The sequence below is a fragment of the Panthera uncia genome, chromosome E3, assembly GCF_023721935.1.
Source record: "Panthera uncia isolate 11264 chromosome E3, Puncia_PCG_1.0, whole genome shotgun sequence".
NCBI classification, from domain to species: domain Eukaryota; kingdom Metazoa; phylum Chordata; class Mammalia; order Carnivora; family Felidae; genus Panthera; species Panthera uncia.
The window spans coordinates 9,704,918-9,724,718 of NC_064815.1; the positions used below are offsets into that span (position 1 = coordinate 9,704,918).

At 44.6% G+C, this 19,801-nt stretch overlaps 1 protein-coding gene across 6 annotated transcripts in view; it reads left to right on the plus strand.

Moving 5' to 3' along the window:
* Nucleotides 1-19,801, plus strand: part of VPS35L (VPS35 endosomal protein sorting factor like) — a 121,848-nt gene that overhangs the window by 44,509 nt on the left and 57,538 nt on the right. For all 6 annotated transcript variants that reach the window (XM_049638353.1, XM_049638354.1, XM_049638350.1 and 3 more), the window contains 7 exons: nt 1,100-1,196; nt 2,139-2,186; nt 3,628-3,721; nt 7,999-8,076; nt 8,594-8,716; nt 18,576-18,622; nt 19,380-19,491. In XM_049638353.1, coding sequence (XP_049494310.1) covers nt 1,100-1,196; nt 2,139-2,186; nt 3,628-3,721; nt 7,999-8,076; nt 8,594-8,716; nt 18,576-18,622; nt 19,380-19,491 — 599 coding nt within the window. The remainder of the gene's footprint in view (nt 1-1,099; nt 1,197-2,138; nt 2,187-3,627; nt 3,722-7,998; nt 8,077-8,593; nt 8,717-18,575; nt 18,623-19,379; nt 19,492-19,801) is intronic.

Sequence of the window (19,801 nt, forward strand, 5' to 3'; positions counted from 1 at the left end):
GCTGGATATGCTTTATACTTTTAATATTTAATCAAAAGGGGGGGGGGGGGGGAAGAGGTTGTTTTTGATTGTTTTCCTTGTTCCCTACTCTCTTCCATTCCTTACTAAGATGCATGTCAAGACTAGGCTTGGGTGCCAGTTCCAGAAAACTCAAAATAATAATAACAAGGTCAGGGCTGGTGGGGCAGCCAGCCTGGTGCCGAGGATCCTGACTTGTGTCCTGTCGCTCTCATGGCTCGAGGTCGTGATGCAGGTTGTGGCATCACAGTGGCATTCCATCCAGCAGGACGGACAGAAGGAAAGAAGGAGTGGAGGTGTTCCCTTCAAGACATTTCCTAGAAGTTGCACTACTGTGCCTATCCTGGGACCAGAAGCTGGTTGCATGGCCATACCTAGCTGTGGGGATGGCTGTGTGCCCAGCAGGAAAGGGCCAGGCCTCTTACTGAAGAGGAACAGCACAGATAATGGGGGAAACTGGCAGTTTTGCCACAAGACGACTCAAGTCTTGGAGGGAGTATTGAGCTGTCAGTCTAACTGGCAGGTTTCTCACCTTGCCGCTTGGTGTACCTTCAGGTCTGGCCCAGGTGATACGCAGAGCACAAACTTGGATCACATGCCACATTACAGTTGTAGGCTTCTAAATCATCTGGAATTCCCAACCATATCGTCATAGTTACTGGCGGGTATACCAAGAATCTCTGGCTTGTGTTAGAGGCGGTGGCTAAGAATGTAGGCTGTGGAGCCAGACAGCCTGAGTCGAACTGCAGCTCTCACATTTGCCTGCGGTGTGCCCTTAACATCTCTGGGCCTTGGTCTCCACATCTATCAAAGAGTAAAATGGAAGTATGTACCGTGGAGGGCTATTGGGGCGATGAGGTGACCTGATATGTGTAAAGCACTCTGAGCATCATTTAGAAAGTCTCGTGTGTAAGCTCTCACTGTCACGGATTGTGTATTAATAAGTGGAAGGAAAGACCCAGGAGAACTGGGTAGGGCACGCTTTCTGCTCCATTGTAACGTTCTCCTATCTCAGGACTCCTGCTGCTGTAACAGATCCGAAGAAACAGCGGGGCTGATGGGTATTGTTTTTGCATTCCAGATCACTTCTCTCCAGAGAATGTCAATGACACGGCCAAAGAAACATGCTTAAATTGGTTTTTCAAGATTGCTTCCATCAGGGAACTCATTCCGAGATTGTATCCTTTTTTTTTTGTCTGATGGTTTTAAAGATAGGCTGAAAGAGTTGCACCACTAATAGAAGCCATGTGATGGGGCGCCCTGAAATTCCTGTGGAAAATTTGGTCCCGTTACGGTTACCAGCCTGAAAATCCAGGGCCAGCTACATCGTCGAAGCCTTTGGACTCCTCTCTCCCCAAATGGTGTTCTGTTTTCTTACTTTGAATATGATGCCATGTTCCAGGCTTTTGTTTCCTAGAGGAACATTCCCACATTAATTCTCTCAATTAAAGTGTTTCATCTTTATGTGTTTTCCCTGGTTTCAAAAACTTGAAAGGAACAGGGTCAGGGTTCCCTGCACAAATGCAAGTTTTTTTTTTTTAATTTTTTTTTTTTTTTAACGTTTATTTATTTTTGAGACAGAGAGAGACAGAGCATGAACGGGGGAGGGTCAGAGAGAGAGGGAGACACAGAATAGGAAGCAGGCTCCAGGCTCTGAGCCATCAGCCCAGAGCCCGATGCGGGGCTCGAACTCACGGACCATGAGATCGTGACCTGAGCTGAAGTCGGAGGCTTAACCGACTGAGCCACCCAGGCGCCCCCACAAATGCAAGTTTTGAAGAACAGAATTCACCTTATACACAAACGAATCTTGGTTAGCTAAAGTCCACTCTTTCCCCATAAAGCCTTGATTGGAAATGCTCAAAAGTCAGCTTAAACTTCAGCACGCCACGGTGAATCAGCCTGTAACATATTCCAAAATTTATTTTAAATAAGTATGAAACTTTGAAAACCAAGTAGGGAAGCCACAAGCCGTTAGCTTAGTTCTCTGGACTAGTGAGAGCCCTTGTGCCTCCCTGTCCTGAAGTCCTGCCTCTGTACTGTTCATGAGTAGTCCAGTTTTTTTGCCATAGGGAACAGGCCATCTGGAAAATGTCTTCCTTAATGGAATGTTTTCGTAGTTATGTGGAAGCATCCATCCTGAAATGTAACAAGTTCCTCTCCAAAACGTAAGGCTCTTCTGATATGTCTAGAATCATAACATTTCCAAGAAATCTCATACTTACACTAATGGCGATATGATAGCTATCATTCGCCGAGTTCTTAGCATGTAGTTAATTAGCATGTAATAGATCTAGTGCTAAGCACCTTCTGTGCATTTTCCCATCTCCTCTAAATGGAAACTTGTTGAGGTAGAGCATTTTATTTATTTATGCATACTTTTAAAAATTTATTTTTGAGAGAGCGTGTGTGTGAGAGCACAACATGGGGGAGGGGCAGAGAGAAGGGAACAGAGGTTCCCAAGCGAGCTCTGTGTGGACAGCAGCAGGGGCCCGATGTGGGGCTGGAAATCATGAACGTGACACCATGACCTGAGCCGAAGTCAGATGCTAAATGGACCGAGCCACGCGGGTGCCCCAAAGAGAGCATTTTTGTTGGCTGTTTTATGGAAGAGAAGAGTCCAGCTAGGAGAAGTTGGCTGAGTACCTCATGGAAGAATCCTGACTCTGTGTGGTCTTGGCAAGTTATTTAGCATCTCTGGCCCTCCATCTCTGTGAACAAGTCTGTAAGAAGAGGTCTAGGAGGGTTTGTTGAGAGCATGACTGGCCCACAGCGGGCTCATGCTCAGCTCAGTATTTGCTGGCGCTGCAGAAGACAGTGATGAAGCTGATGTCAGAAGCAAAAGTCTTTGCCCCTGAGCTGCATGTTGCTCTGGGTTACCTAAGGCGTTGTTTGATGCAGATAATAAACTCCCTAAAGCCAGAGGCTGACTGTTCATGCTCAGTAGTGATGTAGTTTGAGTTTGGAATATGTACCAAAGGTGTTTCTTTTGGATCTAAGGGCACCTGGGTTTAGTTGTTGGGGATAACCCTGGTGCTAAAGAAATAGTTGTTTTGCCTCACCATTCAGGGAGGATGATGCCCAAGGCAGAGGGAAGTGCCATGTCACAGGAGAAGGAAGTAAATCACAGTTCACAGTGATGGGGGATCATTGATGGCAGCCTGAGGTGCCAGGAGCTGGGTGCCAGGATGGAGTGGGGCACAGAATAGGAAGTCAGTGCCAGAGGAATAATAGCTGTGGCGAGAATGTCAAGAAGGTCAAGGAGTAACCAGTGGATGGAAAATAACTGAGGGAAAAAAAACTGTTAAATTAATAAAATAAATGTGACCTCAAACAGGCAAAAAAGTAAAGGTTAGACTCCAGCACTGAGCAAATGGTAAAGACTTTAGCAGTGAGTGAATTGTGTCAAGAGAGAAAGACTATTGTTAGGTTGCCTTGGAAAATGCAAGGTTTGGCCTTGGTTTGTCTCTGAAATTGGATTGTTCCCCCCCCCCCCCCCCCCCCCCCCCGCCCAACGTTTAGGAAGCATATGTACCTTTATCTGTATTTTAAAAGATACAGAGTTTTCCCAAGGGGTATATAATGCTGCCCTCTTTTTGTTTCTAACAGGGGGATTTCAGAATGTCTGCCCCGACTGACGTGTATGATTCGAGGGATTGGAGACCCGCTGGTGTCTGTGTACGCGAGGGCCTATCTGTGCCGGGTAGGCTGCGCCGGGTCACTGGGCACTCACACGGGCTGCTCACACGCTCACGTAGGCTTCTCCTTCCCCGGCATCTCACGAGCCACCACAAGAAGGACTTCGTTAGCTGCTAAATTTAGAACACGGCTCTTCCACAGAAAGCACAGCTGTAGGATTTCTCTCAAAAATTAATTTTAAAGTAGATCCACTTAATAACTCTAATTAGGGGGCGTTTAAGGTTATCTTCTTACAAATGAACTGGTTTTCAGAATTAATTATTTCTCCCGTTTTTGCCGGGAAGGAGGCTCCCAAGGCATTTCGGCTGATAGGTAGGTTGCTTTTCATTGAGTTGAAGTCTGCTTTCCTTTTGTCTTGGATTGGATTGTGTTATTGGTTTCTCCCTTCCTACATTAAAGAGTTGGTGCAGGGTGAGAGTGGGTGGGGGCAGCCCAGCAGGGTGAGGTGCTGATAAGTGTCAGCAGCCACGGAAGGCTACAGGCTACGAGAGCCTCTTCTTGGAGCTGCTCTGATGGAGGAGGTAGTCCCGATTGTAAATCACTTAACTTTTTCCTCTCTTAAATTAAAAAAAAATTTTTTTTTAATGTTTATTTATTTTTGAGAGACAGGACACACGTGGGGCAAGGGCAGAGAGAGAGGAAGACACAGAATCCAAAGCAGGCTCCAGGCTCTGTGCTGTCAGCACAGAACCCGATGCAGGGCTTGAACTCACAAACCAGGAGATCATGACCTGGGCTAAAGTCGGACGCTTTACCAACTGAGCCATCCAGGCACGCCAGCCTTTTTCTCTCTTAAAGCACCATGAAGCTTCTACTTGAAACTCTTTTCCTTTAGAAAAGTGCAACCCATGGAGAGTTTACAGTTATTTTTCGTCAGCTCCTAGGGAGGCTGAGCTGCTGTCAGCTTGCCCAGGGAGTCCTTGTTAGTCCCATCAGCTTTATTTGCCTTGAAGGAGGGCTTATTGCCCCTGTTTTCTAGGGTCCTCATGAACTGCAGACTTCCTGGAGGACAAAGCTACGGGGCCTCCCCCAGCTCTTGCTGGTGATCATTCATATTTAAAAAAAATTTTTTTAATGTTTATTCATTTTTGAAAGAGAGCACAAGCAGGGGTGGGGTGGAGAGAGAGGGGGACACAGAATCTGCAGCAGGCTCCAGGCTCTGAGCTGTCAGCACAGAGCCTGATGCGAGGCTCGAACTCACGAACCGCAAGATCATGACCTGAGCCAAAGTCAGATGGTCAACCAACTGAGCCACCCAGGCGCCCCAATCATTCATATTTTTAAATCAGAATGGTGAGAACCGGTAGTCTTGGACCGACTTCCTTTCCAGGACATCTAGCAAATGACAGAAGCCCTGTGGTCTCAAGTGTCACAAAGAAATCAAACAGTCGATGCCCTTGGAATAAATAGCAAACATCATTATGAAGGACACTTTTTATAGGTCTGCTCCCTAATACCTAAGAAGGAAAGAAAACACTTCTCATTTAAGGGCAGCATACTCCCCGTTGGTAACAGAGGCTAAAGCGTTGATGCATTGCCATCTACTTGAAACTTGGGTTGGAGTTTTTCTTACAGGAGTATCAGGTATGTTTCCTAGAGCTTCGGCTTTGGAATGTATTGAAGCTTGAATACTCCTTCTGAGTCAGGGTTTGTTGAGGGCCTATCGTGTGCAGAACACTGTTGGGTCCTGTGGGGGAAATGCCGGCTTATCGTCATTTGCATATCTGCACTCCACTGCCTTTCCCTTTTTGAACACAGCACATTATTCAGACTTCCCTTGACATCTGTTGAATAATAGAGTAATAAAGATCTAGTCACTGTGCTTATTAATGAAGATGATTCTGGTCGTTAAAGAAATAAAAAAGGTGGAACTACGCGTTCTTTGCAAATCCATTCAGTTGTAAAGCTTGAAGTTTAAAGTTGCAAGGTTAGGGAAGAGATATATCTGTTTCTGGCATTTACAACGGTAGATGCAACTTTAAAACTTAGTGACAGTGAAGAGAGACTGCAGACCTAACCCGGGAAGACCGGTGACAGAATGCAGTTGATCTGTTGAAATGATGTTTGTTAACCCAGGTTTTGCATCAGTTGCCTACGTTGGGTAGTTACTAAGTCTTTTGACATAAAAGGGACAGCCTGTGCATCCCTAAGGGTTCTTGCAGTCGCAAGCGGCAAAAACCCAGTTCATTCTATTTTAAGCAAAAAGGAGGGTTTGTTGGCTCATGTGTCTGAAGGATCTCGGGGCAGTGCAGGCATGACTAGTTCCAAGGGCCTTCAGAGTGTCACCAAGAACTGTCCTCTCCTTCATCACTCAGCTCTGCCTTCATCTGGGTTGACTTCATTCTGTGCCTTACTCAGCAGCTCCAGGCTTCCATCCTCTCAGTGGAAAGAGAATGCCTTTTCCTCAGAAGTGTGGGCCAGAGCCTCATGGCTGACTCTCAGTGGACATGTTGGGTCACTTGTCCCTCAGTAGACCAGTCATTGTGGCCATGGGATGAGATCTGCCACCTGAGTAAGCCCGGATCTTTGCCTACCCCTGGAACTCAGGGTAGGATGGGTCCAGCTTCTCCTCAAACCTAATGCTGTAAGAGGGAGGTTTGCTTCCCCAAAGATAAATCCAATTTGCTGATGCCAGAAATAGGGAATGCACGCTAGGCAGGCGGAAACAGCAGGTGGAAATCATGAGCTACTACCCTTGCTACTCTGGGTAGAAATCTTTTAGACCCAAGCAGATTTCCAAGCTGCTCATTTGTCTTGATGGAAAGAAAGAAACAAAACACAGAAAGCAGTGAGTGGGTAGGGCGTGGGTGGAGCTCAAAGCTGTTTATTAAAGGAAAGTATGATTAACTCCTCTGCTAAGTCACGGCCCCTTCAGCTCATTGCTGTTGCTTGTTCACTGGGCCTTCCGTAACTGTTGCCTAACAGATAATTACTGCCTTTTCTACGGTATGATTAAGTGGAAGGGAAGACAGTAGAACACAGTAGAACTGGATCTGATGTTTGTTAGTATTTTTTTTTATCTACTGCTTGTCCTTGAAAACCTCAACAGCCACGGAGCTGCCCTTGGAAGTCAGCACCCCATAGATCGCGCATGATTCTTCTCAAAGGGACTCTTCATGGTCTCTAAAAAATATCATCATTGTTCATCTTCATGACCTTGAGTAGGGGGAGGTGAGCGGGTGGAAATCTGTCCCCGTTTGAGGAAACCGGGTCCCAGAAAAGCACCTTCTCCTACAAAGTTGTTTTGTGCTTAAGTAGCAATTGGAATTGAGATGTATCCGAGAAGCTCAGTTGAAGAAACATTACGATGCTTTTGTTTTATTTTTTTTTATTTTTTAAAAATTTATTTATTTTTAAGAGACAGAGAGAGACAGAGTGTGAGTGGGGGTGGGGCAGAGAGAGAGGGAGACACAGAATCAGAAGCAGGCTCCAGGCTCTGAGCTGTCAGCACAGAGCCGGATGCGGGCTCAAACCCACCAACTGTGAGATCATGACCTGTGCTGAAGTCGGACGACAACTGACTGAGCCACCCAGGCGCCCCACTATGCTTTTGTTTTAAACACATGAACTCCCCTCCATAGCTCATACCTTCACTTTTCCATCCAATCCCAGGGCTCTGGCTGCCTTCTCTATGATTAGCAAAATTTTTCAGCTGGAATGTTCCACTCTTTTTTAAACAATGAATGCAGGAGCCAATGGGTTATAGCATTGTTCTACCACATGCTGGTCTTATATAAAATTGCTTAAAATACGTTGAAAAAAGCTTGTCTGCTTCCATGACTGCCCAGCAAAGAATGAATCTGTAGGTTTTCACAATGCACTGGTGAAATCCCAGCTGACTCTTATACCAAAGTCTTTTTTGCTTCATCTAGTAAGTGCGGCCACATGTGTGTTTCTTTTTTTTTTTTTTTCTTTTGAGAGGAAGAGAATATTGTATACACAATCCTGAGGGTACTTTCTTCCTTTGCACTGTATTGATTTGTTCTCTTGGTCATCTGTTCAGAAATACATTCATTACCTCTGGGAAATTGCAAAGATGATTACTGCAAATGTTGCCTCTTTTTCATTAAAAATAGCTTCTGTGGTTTTTCTTATAAAAGTATGCATGCTTATTGAATAAGAAAACAGATAAGCAAAAAGAAGAAAAATTAACTTTCTGGACTCAATGCCTACATTTATTCCTGTGTCTATTTTTAATTTACAAAAATGGGATCCCACCATATATATTATTTGCAACCTGTTCGTCCAGAGTCAAGGTAGTTTTCTTTTGGTTGGCCACAGGTGGGGATGGAGGTGGCTCCACATCTGAAAGAAAGCCTGAATAAGAACTTCTTTGACTTCCTCCTCACATTCAAACAGGTAAGAGAACACTGTCGGAACAGCTAATTGATATAACAGTTATATGATCACAAATTCACAAAACCCAGTTGGATTTCCAAGTTGAGATTGCCTTAAAGCTCTTTAAATGTGTAAACCCCACAAAATTGTACTCGCGTTTGTTACAGATAATTAAAATGTGTTGATTGTACTGAGGAAGCGGGGAGAATTAATATGCATGTGTTAACAGGAAATGTCTCTAGTTGATCAGCCTTTCTTCCTCACATCTGCTGGCTCCATTTTTGTCAGGTTACTTCTCTGCGCGGCGCGCGTTCCCAAAACAGCTCAGCTTGGCGGCATGGGAAACTTTGTGTGTTTTTTCTAGTTTAAAAAAAAAAAACAAAACTGAGAAACCAGGCTATTTCTCTTGAGGCCACCCAAATGCTTACAAGTATGCATTGTGAGTTACTTACAAGTATGCAAGTAAGTCTGTGAGTTACTTGCTCTTCGTTGATTATTATTCCCCTCGTTTTCTGAGTGTTTATTTGGTCTCCTATAGATTCATGGCGATACAGTCCAGAACCAGCTGGTGGTCCAGGGAGTGGAGCTCCCATCCTACCTGCCCTTGTACTCACCTGCCATGGATTGGATCTTCCAGTGCATCTCCTACCATGCCCCCGAGGTAACTGCCAGGTGGCTTTGGTGTGAAGTTCACACAGGAGGAATGCTGGGGCTCCCCTCCCTTCCATTATGTTGTCACAACCTCTACACCATGGTGCTCGGGGATGTAAACAGGGCCCATTGATAATGGCCACAGCAACCCCAGTGCTAGCCAGCCGTCTCAAAGGGTAGGGCTCACTATGGTGGCTGGTTCTGTGCTCAGCACTTTTCCTTGGTTGTCTCATTTAACAACTCTCGGAGGGAGGCTCAGAGAGGCCAAATACCTCTGAAAGGTCACGTACCTCAGGTCATGGTGACTGGACAGCAACCTGTAGAATGTGGCTACGGGGCCAGTGGGTTTCATTGCTTCTTAGTTCACTAAACTTCATGCCCCCCTTTCGTGTTTACAGTAATCTAAGAAGTTGGTAGAACAGGTAACAGTTGCCCCGTTTTACAGAGGGAAAGTGAAACTCAGGTAATTGCATTTATAAGATTTTTTTCCTGTTCCTTCTTTTTTTTGGTCTAATCGAAGTAGCATTAGGAATTCAAGTACAATCAGAATACTAGCAGAAATACTCTTTTTCTTACCCAAGACTGAGAAGTAGAACACCAGTTCTACTTGGCCTGGTAACTGTGGTAGATGAAGCTACTTCAGCAGATGGTTCAGAATTTAGTCTGTGGGGAGAAGGAAGAAGGGGTCTTGCTACGTAGTGGAGAGCACTTGATACATAGTGGAGAGCAAAATTCAAGTATACCTCCCTTTTCCTGGAAGCTGCAAATACCTTGACAGCCATAAAGAAAGAGATAAAAGGATATGACTTTGACTAAATAATCCCTCTTAAAGAATATTGCAGAGTGGGGGTGCCTGGGTGGCACATTCAGTTAATAAGCGTCCCACTTCGGCTCAGGTCATGATCTCACAGTTTGTGGGTTCAAGCCCACATCAGGCTCTGTGCTGACAGCTCAGCTGGAGTCTGCTTCAGATTCTAGGTCTCCCTCTCTCTCTGCCTGTCCCCTGCTCATGCTCTGTTTTTCTCTCTAAAAAATAAGTAAAAATATTATAAAAAGGGGGAGGTTATCACGTAGGGGAGCCTGGGTGGTGGCTTGGTCTCTTGGTTTCGGCTGAGGTCATGATTTCACGGTTTCGTGGATTCGAGCATGGAGCCTGCTTGGGATTCTCTCTCTCCCTCTCTCTCTGCCCCTCCCCTGCTGGCTCTCTCTCTCTCTCTCTCTCTCTCTCAAAATAATCAGTTTTTTAAAAATGGGCTTAAAGTTTCAATTAAGCAAGATGAATAAGCTCTAGAGATCTGTACAACACTGTACCTGCAGTTAACGATACTGTATCACACACTTAAAAAATGTGTTAAGAGGTAGATCTCACGTTAATGGTCTTACAACGGTAAAATTAAATGTAAGGGGTGCTTGCGTGGCTCAGTCGGTTAAGTTTCTGACTCTTGATTTCGGCTCAGGTCACGATCTCATGGTTTTGTGGGTTCAAGCCCTGCGTTAGGCTCCGTGCTGAACTTGGAATCTGCTTGGGATTCTCTCTCTCTCTCTCTCTCTCTCTCTCTCTCTCTCTCTCTCTCCCCCCCCTCTGTCCCTCCCCCCCTCATACTGTCTCTGTCTCTCTCAAACAGTAAACTTAAAAAAAAGAATAGCATGTAGAAATAATTGGACAAGTGCATAAAGACACAGGCATGCACACGTACATCCAGGTGTATGGGTTCGTGCTGGCACAGCATTGGAAGCTGTCATCACAAGGGATTGGTTAGATTTGGGGATCCATGTAGGTTCAATGGGATGTTGCAGGGCCTATTTAAAACGATGGAAGACCATGATGAAGATCTGTACATAATGATGTAAGGGTGTTCGCAATAACCAGTGTGTCCAATGAGGAGGCTACATGTCTTGCTGTGTGTATTCTAAGTGGTAGCATGGCCCGGTGTTCACGTTGGGCCCTGGAGTCGGGGTGCCTGGGTCCGAATCTCAGCTCCATTGCTTCCAGCTGTCGGGACAGAACAGTCAAGTCACTTGTCCCTACCTAACCGCTCTGAGTCTTTTTTTTTTCATCTTTGAAACGGAAGCGTTAATTCCTGTTTTGGGGGGTTTTTTGCACAAATCGAATAGGACAATCGATTTGCGTTGCTTGGTGGAGTCCCCCACTCGTAGCACTGGAGTGTTTGTTGTGTTTTCAGGACTGTGGACATGATTTTTATATCTGTATGAGAGAACTGGGGAGGGGGGATGTCGAAATAGCACCGGAAGGTGAGATTTTGTATCACCTTAACTTCCTTTTCTTGGCCTATCTGTGTTTTCTAACTTTTTCAACCAAATATAATGCATTACTTCCATTTCAATTTTCCTGAATCCTGAAGTATGAGGAGAAAAAAAGGGGTATCTTAAATTTCAGGTGACTTTTTTACCATTAAGTTGATTTTAAATCAAGTCAATATGTATGGAAGATTGAAAATTTGCTGGTCGATCTCTGTGATTTCGGGAGTCTCAGCAGCCACACAGTGGCCCAGGCTCCTGGGAAGAGGTACCGCAAGCCTGACTAGAAGGAGAGGCGCCCCCACCTGTTCAGTTGAGTGACTGAAGCCTGTGAGCAGGCTTGATGGGTTTGAAAATTTGAAAATGGGAACACTGTTTTTTTTTTCCTCCTTATTTTAACGAAAAGGACAAATCGGATTAAAACAAAAGGTACATGTCATAAGGCATTCTTCCTTTTATTTTAAGCACCAGTAATCTCAAAGGATGGCGGAAGCTGGGAACACAGCTTTCCCAGGGAGTAAAACTCTAGGAAATCATTACTGTGCCAGAAGAAGTGATTAAAAAAATTAGGTCACCCGAATAATAATAAACTCTGATTCTTCAGGCACTTAAATATGAGACTTGCAGCATCACGTTAAAAAAATGTTAATCATTTTCAAAATGCAGAAGAATCCATGTCATTGTGGAAGGTGGTGTTGAAAATGGGTGTGTCTCATGCCCAAAAACTCTGAGTGGCTGGGATGTGTCATTTGGGACATTAGGCCATGCCTCCCAAACAGGGGGTTGTCAGTTTGGCCGAAAATATACAGGGCAGGCAGTAAGATAGGGGACAGGAGAAATGGCTTCAGCCATGAATATCTACCATATGAAATTTCAGATTGAAATCCAAAAAAAAAAAAAAAAAAAAAAAATCATTATTTAGAAAGACTTTTTTGTTGTTTGAAGACAGGATCCCTGCCCCCCATACAACTGAAATAATATTATAGTAAGTTAAAAAACGGACTTAGGCCCTCAATTTCAGGCACATTCTGCATGGAAAAAAGTAACCATCTCTTAAGATCTGTTTTTGGGCAGTGAAAACAAATTCCTTGTTAAGCTTTTCATCATTTTCAGTAGCTTTTCGTTTGCCAGAGGTGGTATGGGAGGTGTAGAAGGAAAAAGTTCTGGTCCCTGACATGAGTGGTGGGTCTTGTCTGACGGGGAATCCATGTGGTCCCTTGCTAAGCTGTGCAGTGCGGTTTGTAAATGTTGGATGAATGAAGAGGAAAGTGCATCTTTAGAGGCCGGACAGGCAGTTGGGCAGACCTGGGTTCAGATTATGGCTGTGTTGCCTTGGGCTCCTTGATCTCTTTGTGCCTCAGTTTTACGAGCTGTAAAATGAGGCCAACGCTAGAACCTTCCCTGAAGGGCTGTCATGAAGTGACCGTGATAATACACATCAGTGCGTGGCCAAGAGATAGGGGCACCAGGCAAAGCAAGCAGCTACCACCCTTATATTTGGTCTCTACGGGACTCACTGAGGCAGATGGGGGTCTGGGCTGACCTGCAAGTCAGGAAACAAGTAGGGGGCGGGTTCAGGGAGTAAAGGAAGGGCCCAGGGAAGGAACTGTACACGTAGAGGCAGGTAAGAGGCATATTAAGGAGACCAGCATTACTGGAGAACAGGGAGAAACTGGGCTGTCTGGATGTAGACCGGGTTACAGAGTCGGCGAATGTGGTGTGGTGGAGATCAGGCAGAGCTTGAAGAACTTCCATCAGGAGGACGATGGGAAACAAGCAACACTCGAACCTCAGACTGGCAGGTGCAGACCAGGTGGATGAGAGAAAGAAGAAGGGTTGGTAAGCCGCGGAACGGGAAGGAGAAGATTTCTATAATCAGAAAACCTTAATAAAAATACATATACTGGAAAGAATTTGGAAAAGACAGGTGAAAAGGAGAAAAAGAGCCACCTAAAATCCTGCCGTGTTAACATTTTGATATGTTTCCGTACTCATATTTCTCTGTCCACTCCGGTTCTTGCTCTGTATTTTTGTTTTAGAGGTAAGGATTTTGTGTGCGTAATTTTGTGGTGCTTTTCCCTCACTTCACATCAGAACAAATACCTGTTAAGTTCTGTGACCCTCAGTCATGTCAGGAGGTGTTCAGAGTCGAATTTGTTGGATGTGAGGAGTGGAGGTGGGAAGTGAGTCAGAGATGCTAAGCCCTGGAGCCCTTCACATAATCACCTTTTCCTGAGGCTCTCTGGGTGCCAGGCCCTGTGTTAGTTCCATTGCCTGGTCTGCCTTCCTCACGCTCGGCTTCCCGAGGCTAGGTTTTGTTGTTATCCCTGTGATACAGATGAGGCCCCCGAGGCTTACAACTTGCTAAGGTCACACCACTAGAAAGAGTCAAAGCCATGTAGCCATTTTATCGGTAACTCTGAACTCAGGAGATCTCTCAACTCCTAAACTCTTTCTAGAAACTGCTGTTAATGGCTATACCTGAGGAGGGATTTAAAGGCCCTAACAAACTGACCCATGGGACTGTTACCTAATGGGCATACTACGAATTGCCCTGTAAATTCTCTAACACGTGATGCGGCTGGCAGTGCACATGTAGCACTAGCCTTGACCATTGCTGACTTCTGCCGAAGCGTATAGGCGTATCACTTTCATTCTGTTGAATTAGGAAAAAATTGCCAGTGAAAGAGAAATGATATGAGAAATTAAAATTTTCTCCTTGTAATGTGTGGGGTATAGGATTTCTTTTTATTCACTTTGAAATACTTTCTTTGAGACTTGGACTGGCGGGGGAAGGGACATAAGATCAGTTTATGATTTTGCCCACCCATTACATATTTGCTTCATTCAGAGAAATAAGGAAAATAGGATACGTATATATTCAATCTATATATATTTTTTAATGAAGCAGTACTTGTAAACACTGATTGGAAGGTTATGTAGCAAAAGCAGAAATACAAATCTGGGAGCACTCTTAGCTGCATGAGAGTTGCTCTCAATTTAGAAAGCTTTTAGAAACACGGTATTGGTCCAACTTCTTTTGCGTTTCCTGTACTTTTGAAGTAGGTAAATAACCCTCATCTGGAGATGACATTAAAAATCCAATAGTTAAATAAGATGGTGGTTATATAAACTCATATATATTAATGAATTGTCACAAAGATCTCCCCTTTCCCCGCAATAAAGCGTGAACAGAAAACCTGGTGGAATAGTCTAGTTAATGGTATTCTACCAATGTCAATTTCCTGGCTTTGATAATGCAATTGTAGTTGAGTAAGATGTCACCATTGCTGAGAGCTGGGGGACAGTTACCCAGGACCTCTGTTATTCTTACAATTTCTTATGAGTCTGTAATTGGTTCAAAATAAAAAAACTTTTAAAGTGTATCAGCAACAATCGGAACAATAATGTTCTATGTGTGGTAGGGATTCCTCAGCCATTAAGAATAAGGTAGATGTGTGGGTACTGACATGGGAAGAGGGAGGCCCATGCTAGATTCTTGAGTAAAAAAAGCAACTTGTGACCCCAATGTGTACAAGATTATTCGTTTTTATAAAACAAAAAATCCCAAGCTGGGCTTTTACAAAAAAAGCTATATATTCACAGGGTATAGACAAAGGTCTAGAAAGATAAACACCACACTGTTGACACTGGTGATCTCCTAGGAAGCGGGAGTTAGAAAGGAAAGCGTTCACATTTTACTTACTATAAGGTGGTATGGCTTAAACTTTTTTTTCCATAATCATTTCTTATTATAGTGTTTTTTGTGTTTTTTTAAGTTTATTTGGAGAGAGAGAGTGGGAGCAGGGAAGGAGCAGAAAGAGACAGGGAGAGAGAATCCCAAGCGCTCTCCGTACTCTCAGTGTGGAGCCCGACCCGGGGCTGAATCTCATGACTGTGAAATCATGACCTGAGCCGAAATCCAGAGTTAGACGTTTAACCGACTGAGCCACCCAGGTGGCCCCAATTTTTATAGTTTTTATGAAAAAACAAATACACAAATAAATGTAGGGGCCTTCTGAGTCTCCTGTGTCCTCTAAGTTCTGATGTGTGTGTATGAGCTAATATGCTGAGCTGCACATTTTCATAGTTTATCCCAGCCAATAGGCTTGTTTCGATCTCAGTCTGGTTTGAGCTATTGTTCCTCTTGTTCTTGCCAAAGATAATCAATCCTGTCACTTCTCAGAAGAAATGTATAACCTCTAACAGACCTGCCTGAGATCCATATCATTTGGCTCCGTGGACACTTGTGGGCATTTTCTATATTCCTATATTATCACAGAGCTTTTAAAAATTTTTAAGTTACATTTTTGGATACATTTTTAATGCATTTGTATCCTGTGAAAAAGAGAACTTTTGACGCACTTGTCTTAATGGCCAGGATGTTTTGTCCATATGTTGGCATTTGCCCTAATTCATCTTGTCAAAGGTAGTGGGCCAAGAGCTCGTGTGCGTGCACATGGGTGTGTAAGAGAATAAGCCACATGAGGGCATGGTTTTCTGATTTCCTCACTGCCTTGTCCCCAGTGCCTAGAATACTACTTAGTGTCTTAAAGTTTCTCCATAAGTAGGTATTGAATGTGTGATTATTTGTGTGTGTTGGGAAGTATCAGTCTGATAATCCTGTAGAATCTCTCTTTCTCAATCTTTTCCAGAAACCACTTTGATACTGGTCTCCAAGAATGACTTTTCAAGTATAAATATCCCATGAGAGGGTTAGGGAAGCCACTTGTGACATTGGCAACTTTATCATCAGCTAAGATGCTTCTGACTATAAGAAACAAACACCTAACTGGCCCTACAAAAATAATTCAGTGTGTTCTCTGACACAACAGGTAAAGGCCGTGGGCGAGGCAGGTTATGTCTATCATCCTCAGATAGCAAAGTGGCTGCAGCCGTTACAGTCATCACATCCAGACATGGCAGCATCCAGAGGCAGAAAGATGAGGAGCCTTCAGTTCCTTGGGTTCCTGTTTAAGAACAAGGAAACCTTTTCTCATGCGTCAATTGTATAAATCCCCCATTAGCAAAGGGAATGAGACCACTGTGATAGGTTTGGATCTGTGTTAATTTGCTCAGGCTACGTTTTAATCCCTTCTGACTGTTATAACAAAATACCACAACTGAGTGACTGATAAGTAACAGGTATTTCCCACGGTTCTAAAGCTGGGAAGTGCAAGATCAAGATACCAACAGATTTGGTGTCTGGTGAAGGTCTGCTTCCTGGTTCGTAGATGGCTGCCTTTGCTATGCCTTCATGTGGCACAAGGGAGCTTTCTTGGGCCACTTTTATAAGGGTATTAATCCCATTTGTAAGAGCTCCACCCTCATCACCTGATCACCTCTTAATATCCTCTCCTTGGGAGTTGGGTGGTCATTCAGACCATAGTACGTTGCCCTAACAGACTGGATGGCTTAAACAAAAAAAAATATATTCTCGGGGCTCCTGGGTGGCTCAGTTGGTTGAGCATACAGCTTTGGCTCAGGTCATGATCTCTGGTTGGTGGGTTCGAGCCCCGCTTCGGGCTCCGTGCTGACAGCTCAGAACCCGGAGCCTGCTTCAGATTCTGTGTCTCCCTCTCTCTCTGCCTCTCTGTTGCTCGCACTCTCTCTCTCTCTCAACCTCTCTCTCTCTCTCTCTCTCTCTCTCTCTCAAATAAATAAACATTAAAAAAATTTTTGTTAATGTGTGGAAAATTTATTTTCTCACAGTCCTGGAGGCTAGAAGTCCAAGATCAAAGTGCTGGCAGTGTTGGTTTTTCATGAGGCTTGCACTGCCTTCTCACTGTGTCCTCACATGGTTGTTTCTCTGTGCATGTGTGTTCCTGGTGTCTCTTCCTCTTAAAGAGACACTAGTCCTATTGGATTAGGGCCCCACACTTTGGACCTTATTTCTCATTATTACGTCTTTAAAAGCCCTGCCTCTAAATGCAACCACGTTGGGCTTTAAGGCTTCAACATAAGAATTTGGAGGGGACCTAATTCAGTCCATAACAGCACCTAACCTGATATTTGTGGTGCAGAGACAGAAACCTGAATGAAATCAGGGTTCTGGGATACAGCCAGTATCTCCATCATCAGCTTTTACCTTAATTATTCAGGCAACACTAGGACACAAAGGGACACATCTGGAAGGGGTGCAGTTGCACTAAAGAAAACTGGGGGCCAGAATCCTACAAATCTCATTTCCACCACTTACTAGGAAGTGACTTAAAGTATCTGAGCTTGGACTTTCTCTTCTGTGAAGTGGGAATGACTTAGGCGGGCCTCCCAAGGATACTGTGAAGCATAAACAAGAAAAGGCAGCAGTGGTGCTTAGCTGGGAGCCTGGTGAGCACTCTTTCTCCTTAGTTCTACTGTTGACCTTGTCTGTGCCATTCAAAACCTTACCCAAACCACTGACCTAAAGGATACCTCTTCCATTGATTTTTCTTTTTTTTTAAAGAACAAGAACTCTTTGATTAGAAATACGTAATTGTCTTAAGATAGCTCTAAAGCCATTAACAGTATTCCAGTGAGTAAAACATTTATTTCCTTTTGGAGGAAATATATGCCTCAAAATTTGTTGGGAGGAAAAGTGATGAGGTTAGCCTTTGGTGCCAGGCTGCCTGGGTCACATCTGGCCCGCGGTAGCTCTGTGTGTCACCTTGGTGCAAGCAGGCCACTCACTGTTACATGGCTTGGTCTCTCACCTGTGCAGTGGCAGAATAGAGAGCCTGCCTCCTGGCTGGTTGTGAGAGGGGGGATCATGAATGCGGAGTGCATCTCACCATGGACAGTGGGCGCTAGCAAATTCTCAGTGAAATGGGGAGGACCTGGAGGGGGACGGTGCATCACAGGAGAGGTGGGGAGTCAAGAAACTTCCATTCTCATTGGTGTCTAGGGTTCAGGAGACCCCTCACCGTCCTGGGGTCATCTTGCACATGTGATGGGTTTTTTTTGTTTTGTTTTGTTTTGTTTTGTTTTTAACTTTAAATCAGTTTATTGACACAGTAACACAACACACTTGCCTCCCTGACACCCCCACCCCCCTCACCCAATCTAGATCTCTCCCCCCTTCCTCCCCCCTTAGGATGAGCTGTTCAGTGAAAACAGAAAAGGGCAGGCCACTTCTACACCCCCAGTCCTACCCCTAAGCCCTATGGGGCAGGGTCTCAGGCTCTACTCAGAACCTGTTGAGAAGAGGGGCAGTCAGCACTATGTTCGGCCAGGCAGAGGCATCCAGTCCCTAAGAGCAGATTCCCACACAACCCCCAGGCCCTGAGTTGCTTATTCCTCTTCCTCTGGCAAAGGGGGAGGAGACCCAGGCTTCACCAAGTCGGGTGACTGGTCCAAGGCCCATTGTTGGTAGTTGGTGAGACTGGATTTGAGCCCAAGTGTGCCTGATGCCCTAGGGCATCAGGGCCTGAGGTCTTACCCATGATGTTTAGTGCCATATAGTTGAACTCCTCCCTGCCCCTGCCCCTGACTCCCTATCTTCGCCAGACACAGAGTTCTGGAAATGGGCATGTGGCTACATCTGTTTTAGAGTATTACTTTGGAGATGTCTTTGTGAGAAATGTCGTTTCAGATTCTCCAAGTTCATGATTTTCATTATTATTTTTAATTAGGCCCTGCTAACTGAGATGATGGAGAGATGCAAGAAACTAGGAAACAAGTAAGTATTTTTAAATTCATAAAGCATGGGTCTGGAAATGGAAGTCATTTGTTTTTGTTGTGTTTTGTTTTGGTTTGGTTTTTGAGCTTGGCATGCTCACGTGGGCAAGAGGGTCAGCAGAGCGCCAGGATGGCACAGAGGTCGGGAAACTGGAGTCTGATCGTCTTCCTGTGCCTGGCTCTACTCTTTCTCAGCTTTGTGAACTTGGGTCACTTACTTGAGTTCTCTGCCTCAGTCTCCTCATCTGTAAAATGGGTTTCATAATAGTCCTTTCCCCATGGGGCTGTGGTAAGTGGAAGGGTTGAGATAAATTCCATCTTCCTGTCTTCCAGGCACAAGAGGTTTCCCCTCTCTTTTCCCTTCTGTGGTAGGTGTCCCTAAGTCACATGTCCCTAGGTCCCAGAACAGTGCTTTTTGTAAGAGATGGGGGTATATATTTGCAGCGTGGATCAATATTATTACTTGATGTTTAGTTTTATTAGTGCACCATGCTCATTTTGCATCTGTTTAAATGGATGTGATTGCTTGCTGTCCGTCAATCCAGCTAGCCGATTCAACATTTATTGAGTTCCAAATAAGTACAGAACACTGTGTTAGTCTCTAGAGGTTGCCTTTTTACTCCAGCCTTTTAAAATTCTTTTCCAGCCTTACCTTTAAAGAGCTTTCATTCATCCTTCCCAGCAACATATGTGCTTAAAATTAAAGCACTTTTCATTAAGAGGAAGTTCTTCTGATATGGGGCACTTGGGTCTTGCAGCGCCTTGCTGTTGAATTCCGTGATGTCCGCTTTCCGGGCCGAGTTCATCGCCACGAGGTCCATGGATTTCATTGGCATGATTAAAGAGTGTGATGAGTCGGGTTTCCCCAAGGTAGGCTCTTGACCAGATGCTCAGTGGGAGAACAGATAGGCACTGCTTACCCGACAGCTCTCGAGGGAGAGGGTGCTGTGTGGGGGTTCTTGGGCCGACAGAGAAAACAGGCATTGTTTCCGAAGAACATGCTGGAAGGTGAGTTAGTGATTGGGATTGTTAGACACATGTAAGTTGCTGCCAGTGAGTCCTAAGTCTATCGAAGTAGCTCTCTGTGAAGTATTTAGGAAAGGCTTGGGCTTCCATCTTTTAAAAATGTATCTTCACTCATGATTTATAAAAAGCTCTGTCCACAAGAATGTTGTGTCTC